This window comes from Telopea speciosissima, chromosome 6 (genome assembly GCF_018873765.1).
Source record: "Telopea speciosissima isolate NSW1024214 ecotype Mountain lineage chromosome 6, Tspe_v1, whole genome shotgun sequence".
NCBI lineage: Eukaryota > Viridiplantae > Streptophyta > Magnoliopsida > Proteales > Proteaceae > Telopea > Telopea speciosissima.
In genome coordinates, this window is record NC_057921.1 from 45,013,904 (window position 1) to 45,019,903 (window position 6,000).

Sequence of the window (6,000 nt, forward strand, 5' to 3'; positions counted from 1 at the left end):
AGATTCATGAAAAATGTTAAGTTGTATTAGTCTATTATTCAACTAATTCTAAATCTAAATAAATGATACATTAACATGTATCTAGTTGTCAATAACTAATTTCACAGAGATATTTTTCAAAATTTTAATTCCAAACAGTTGAAGCATTCCATTTCCTCACTTTTCCTTCCCTTGTTCTTTTATTGTTATGAGAATTTTTTTTTTTTAAATAAAATCTTTTTATGAGATTTGTGGTGGTGGAAAGTGGAAACTTGTTCGGATTCTAGATTAGTGAAATCATGATTTATAGTATTAAATAGAGTTGCAAGTTGGCAGAAAGACCAGTTCAATCCCAGGCCTAGTCGGGCCTGACCTTGGGCTGGAATATGCCAAACCAAGCCCAACTTTATTGACTCAGATCAGGCCCCTGCATGGAAGCCCAATCTCAGGTCATGTTGGCCCAACATCTGACATGAACCAATACAAAATAGACCAAACACTTCTATGTTCTTCAAGTAAAAGGGAGGTTTCACATGTATTCTTATTCTATTAAGGGAGGGCTTCTGTAGATATACCTAATCGACGATCCACAAAATCCGATATCTATATTATATACCTTGTACTTTATAGATCTATTATTCCTTTATAAACTTGGGCTAGAGCTGGGACAAACCTGAAGCATCAATTCTAGCCCAGAACATAGACTGGAAATCCCAGCCCAGGCCCAAAAAAATGCACGGGTTTGGCCTTGGCCCAAACTAGCTAAACGACGTGGGACGACCTCAGATGCATGTGTTAAGCATATAACTAGCGAACGAACTTGACTGAGCCTGCCTGCCTTTCAAGAAGCGGGATAATCCAGCAGAAGCTGAATACTTGGCTTCAAGCTTCTCAGCGCCATAAACGTATGTTGTTACCTATTCGACCATTCTAAACGTGGCTTCAAAGCTATTCTTTCTATAGCGCTTGCTTCTCTCGGGAATTGATCTTAGCCCTTTAACCAGCGCTTATCGAGGGAATTGTTTCTAAGCTGACAAAGGCACCTGACTCGCTAAGAGACTAAGCCGACAAAGGCACTGTTTCGCCTACCGACACCGCTTAAATACACCCACTTTAAAAGTAATCAACTAGCCCATTAAATTAGTCTAAATGAATATTATTTGTCTTCCCATATATATATATATATATATATATATATATATATGTTCATAGTTAATCAAATGGCCTTAGCCTTTCTTCACTACTAATTCAAAGACCGGTCAAATTAACTAGTCCAACCACAAGTTGACCCTAGGTTAAGACTGGAGCCCAACACATAAATAAACTAATATTGGGCTTGTGACCTAGTCCAGCCCAACCCTGGCCCAGTTCCCTTCAGTAAACAAAAACTCTATTCACAGCCAAACACAACATTCCAAGATTGTAGATAAGCTTGCATCAAGAGTGAATGAGACTTGATTCAAAACAAAGAGAAGAAATCATTAAGAATATAAAAAAAAATTTACAACTTATTGCCACTTTGGCTAAATTAAAACTCAAAGAAGACTTCTAGTCCTAAAGTTAACATTACAATCTAATGATGGAGAAGCTCAAGGGCTTCTAATAATGTATGTTTAAACCTACTCACATCAATCTTTACATTTTGCTTTTCTAGGTATAAAGATTTAAATTGTCCCCAATCATGTTTATGTACTGAAATGGGATCCCTAAAGACTGGATGATCAATTGGGTATTGTTCTATTAGAGAGCTCTCTTCTTCCTTTATCTTATACTCCAAGTATCTTATATCTGTATCCAAGGTAGGCTGCTTAAAATAAGTAGAAGCCAACCAGTCATATCCACCCCAAGGAAGTACTTGTATCAGTATTGCATTGGTAGGAAGGAAAAAGAAGTTTGTGAGACCTGCTCCATGAACCCCTAACATCACATCACAAGAGTTCACAACTTGAGAGTATTTATCCAAATTCATTGAAGCTTCAGAGACAACTACTTTAAACCCCAAGCTTTTAGCCAATTCAGCTATTTCATTGACATTTACAAATGCCCTGGTCCATTTCCTTGATATGATCAGAAGCCTAGGCTGTTTCTTTCGTGTGCCATTACGGATCTTGATTGCGGTCGATCTCTTCAAAGAATAGGCATTCCTCATGACCTGTCTGAACTCTTTCATGGAGTACCCTTTTGAAGCCATTAAAGGGTCAATTCTCAAATCTTTATATCGCTTAAGACCGACAATTACCCGTGGGAAGCAATGAACTCTATCCTCTGCATCTATGTTGATGATCTCATACTTTGATAGTTGTTTCAGTATTGCTTGGAACTTGTTAATCCAATATTGTTGAAAATTGGTGACAGCAAACTGAACTTCACCGCGAAATTGGGATGAAGCAACAAAGAGAGGAATGATAGTATCGGTGAAGGAATGGAAGTGGTTTCCTGAATATCCTCCAGTTGCGAAGATCACAGCAGGGACACTGTGATTTACAGTGCATGTTGGGGCTTCTTCAGGAGCTGCAATGGCTTTCACTGAGATTTCCTTAATGACTGACATCGCAGTTTTGTCTGTCACTCGAGCATAAGGTTTGATAATCCATGATTCATTTCCTACCAAAACACCCTGTTGAGATGAAGTAGCAAAGACAGTGGAAGATCTTCCATGAATCCTAATATCACCCTCAGCATCACAAAAGTTATATGACTCATATCTGGGGTCTGAAACAGAGCAAATTGGCTTTCTCTCCTGTTTTAACTTTTCTTCTCCATCTGAAACTTCACATATAGAAAAATAAAATGAAATTAGTTGGGTAAAATGTAAGCTTCAAGACATCCAAATTCTAGCATTATGACTTCAAATAATTATCTTACCTGATGGCTGAGAAGTGTTTGTGCTCAATGGCTTCGAAATGCTTATGTTTAACTGCTGAGAATTGCCAATGTTTGATGGCTGAGAAATGCTTATGTTTGATTGCTGAGAACTGCCTGTGTTTAACTGTTGAGAGCTGCTTATATTTGACTGCTGAGAATTGCCAATGTTTGATGGCTGAGAAATGCTTATGTTTGATTGCTGAGAACTGCCTGTGTTTAACTGTTGAGAGGTGCTTATATTTGACTGCTGAGAATTGCCAATGTTTGATGGCTGAGAAATGCTTATATTTGATTGCTGAGAACTGTTTGAGTCTAACTGTTGAGAGCTGCTTATGTTTGACTGCTGAGAAATGCTTGTGTTTGATTGTTGAGAAAGGCTTGTGTTTGATTGCTGATCAGAACTGATGACAATGTTTGAAGGCTGAGAACTGACAATGTTTGATGGCTGAGAACTGATTATGTTTAATGGCCTAGAACTGCTTATGTTTGATGGATGAGAACTGCTTGTATCCTCAATCACTAACAGAGTATGGCCAGTGCCCATTGACAGCCTAAAATTCACTGTAAATCCAATAATGACACCAACATGAGAAAGGTTAATTTCTTGGGCTTCAAGTTGGACTCAAGAAAACCCAAATAATGTTAGAAAAACACATTATAATGAGTGAACAAAAGTGATAGCTACATTATATCTCTATATTGATTAAAATTCAAGAACAACACAAAAGATGACTTACAGATTGGTAGAGGACCCAAAAAAGGTTTAAGAAGAGTAAAGGAACTCAATACAAGGATGAAGGATCCTATGATAGCCCAATATCCAAACTTCTTCTGCTCATATCGACTGAAGCTTTTCGCGAATATCGCGTTATATGTCATCTTCAACACAGCTTTTAGGCCTCTTTGTGTACTTCAAATGCTTCTTTCAGAGAAATGCAAAAGAAGAGAGCTTCAAAGGGGGAAAAATTGACAATTAAAACATACTGCATTGCCTATACTAGTTTAAGTAGTACAATGCAGAGTGCCATGAGAGTAAGTTGAGTTTGTGGGTTTCCATTTTGTGAATGGTACCCACGATTTAAGTTTCTTGTTTGAAATTGATATTTGATATAATCAGGATGAAAGGGACATAGGTGGTTGACTAGGGGACAAAAATTTCTATAAGTTAAACTATAAATTTCCCTTTTGTTTATATGATTATTATCTAATATAAATCATGAGCTGCCAACCATTGATTCTCTTAAGTTGAAAGTAATGGATCAACTAGAGATGTTGGAAAAAACCGTTTGTAAACATTTCCCTTTAAATATTTAGGGACATTAATAAGGATTATGATACCTACCCAAACAGGACTTTTTTTTTTTTTTTTAGGGTAGCAATCCAAACAGGACTTTAGTAGCTGGAGTTTGAAAAAGTTTGTCATTAGTGGACCCCATGCGTGTTTGTTGGAAGAGGTAGACGTTTTACCTCTCTCTCTCTCTCTCTCTCTCTCTCTCTCTCTCTCTCTCTCTTTGGGTACTTATTCTTGGTTGTATGCATGATGTGGGGGGGACGTTTTGCTCTTTGGATTTTATCTCAACTAGAATGGCCGTTTTAATTAGAATAATAGAGTTGTTAATTGGGGGTGTTATCACCTAACACTGCCGAATTCTCCACGTCTTACATTTAAGATTTAAGATTAGAAGCCATGCATTTTTGTCTCTCTCTCTCTCTCTCTCTCGGTTCCTTTCTTTTTTTCTTCTGTTTATTGTCTAATTAAAATAATAGAGTTGGTAATTGAGGCTGGTATCACCAAACACTGCCTAACTTTCCACGTCTAGCATTTGATATTCAAAGCCATGCATTTCACTATCTCTCTCTCTCTCTCTCTCTCTCTCTCTCTCTCTCTCTCATTATTTTGCTAATGATTGTAAGGCAATTAAAAAATTTGAATGTTTGGAAGGAAATTAAGAAAATGGAAAATATGGAAGAATCTCACCAAAACTTTGGAAAGCATTTGGTAAAATTATGGACTAAGATAAGAGTGTGCTAACCAATGAAATTAAAGTAAGAAGAAAATTTTTAAGGGATTAAAATAGTAGGTAGACAAAAAGATGGTGATGTCCTATTATGGAGAGAGATAGAGGTATGAATCCCATATCAATGACACCTTACAGAAGCCCAATTACTAATTCTACTAATATGTGATGGATCCCACTACAAAGTACATATGTCAAAAGTATCCAAACCCCAGAGCTTAAGTTCAGAGGGCCAATAGATATAGAAAGGCATCCAAGGTACAAGTGGAAAGACAACCAGAAGAAGAATAAGGGATGCTCTAATACTAGGGGTAAAAACTAGACCGGGTTGGACCCGGCTTTTGAAACTCGGTCAGACATAGCCCTGCCTAATTCAGGATGGGCTGGGCTTGACTCTGTTTTTTTTTTTTCCTGTCTTTTTTTAAACAAATAAAATAAAGAGGAGTGTTTTTTGTGGATTATTGTGGAGAAACACTTGGTTGTATAAAACCCTTGTGCAGTAACTCTTGTAATTATTATTTCAAGTCCTTTAACTCAACTGAAGCCATTCTATATGAGTGGAAGATCAATAATGAATTCCACCTCTCTATCAGGAGGTATTCCTGGCAAATCCTTCAGAAAAACATCTATAAAATCTCGCATACAGATACATCAATTATCATTGTATCCTTAGTTATGATGTCATGAATTGCTGCCAAGAATCCTTGACATCATTGCCTTAGCAACTTTTTAGCTTGTTAGGCTGAAATCATCATTGATGGTGGTGCTCCTATCTTTACTCCAGAAAATTTAAATTCTGGTTCTCCCATCGGTCTAAGTACCACCAATTTCAATCATAACATAACACACTGGCATGGTAATCTGTAGGGGTGTAAATGAATAGCCGAAATCCATTTCCGCATTCGTGTCCGTATCCGTTTAGCACTATTCGAATCCGTCAAAAGCTAAACAGATGAGGATAGGGATAGGCTATAGCTATACGAAAAGCTATATTTACATGTAAACGGATAAAATATTCGATCCGTATCCGTGTTCGTATCCGTTTAGCACTATCCGAATCCGTCTGATAGCTAATCGGATGCGGATGCGGATGTAGCACTATCCGAGCCGAATTCGATCCGTTTACAGCCCTACTAAT

General features: G+C 37.4%; 1 protein-coding gene across 1 annotated transcript; it reads right to left on the reverse strand.

The window, feature by feature from the left end:
* Nucleotides 1-1,497: 1,497 nt before the first annotated feature.
* LOC122665802 (beta-1,2-xylosyltransferase XYXT1-like) lies at nt 1,498-3,815 on the reverse strand. Its single transcript, XM_043861936.1, has 4 exons — nt 3,582-3,815; nt 3,274-3,405; nt 2,845-3,054; nt 1,498-2,748 (listed from the first exon to the last, which is right to left on the reverse strand). The coding sequence occupies exons 1-4, from the start codon at nt 3,721-3,723 to the stop codon at nt 1,553-1,555; spliced, it is 1,680 nt and encodes a 559-aa protein (XP_043717871.1). The 5' UTR covers nt 3,724-3,815; the 3' UTR covers nt 1,498-1,552.
* Nucleotides 3,816-6,000: the final 2,185 nt, after the last annotated feature.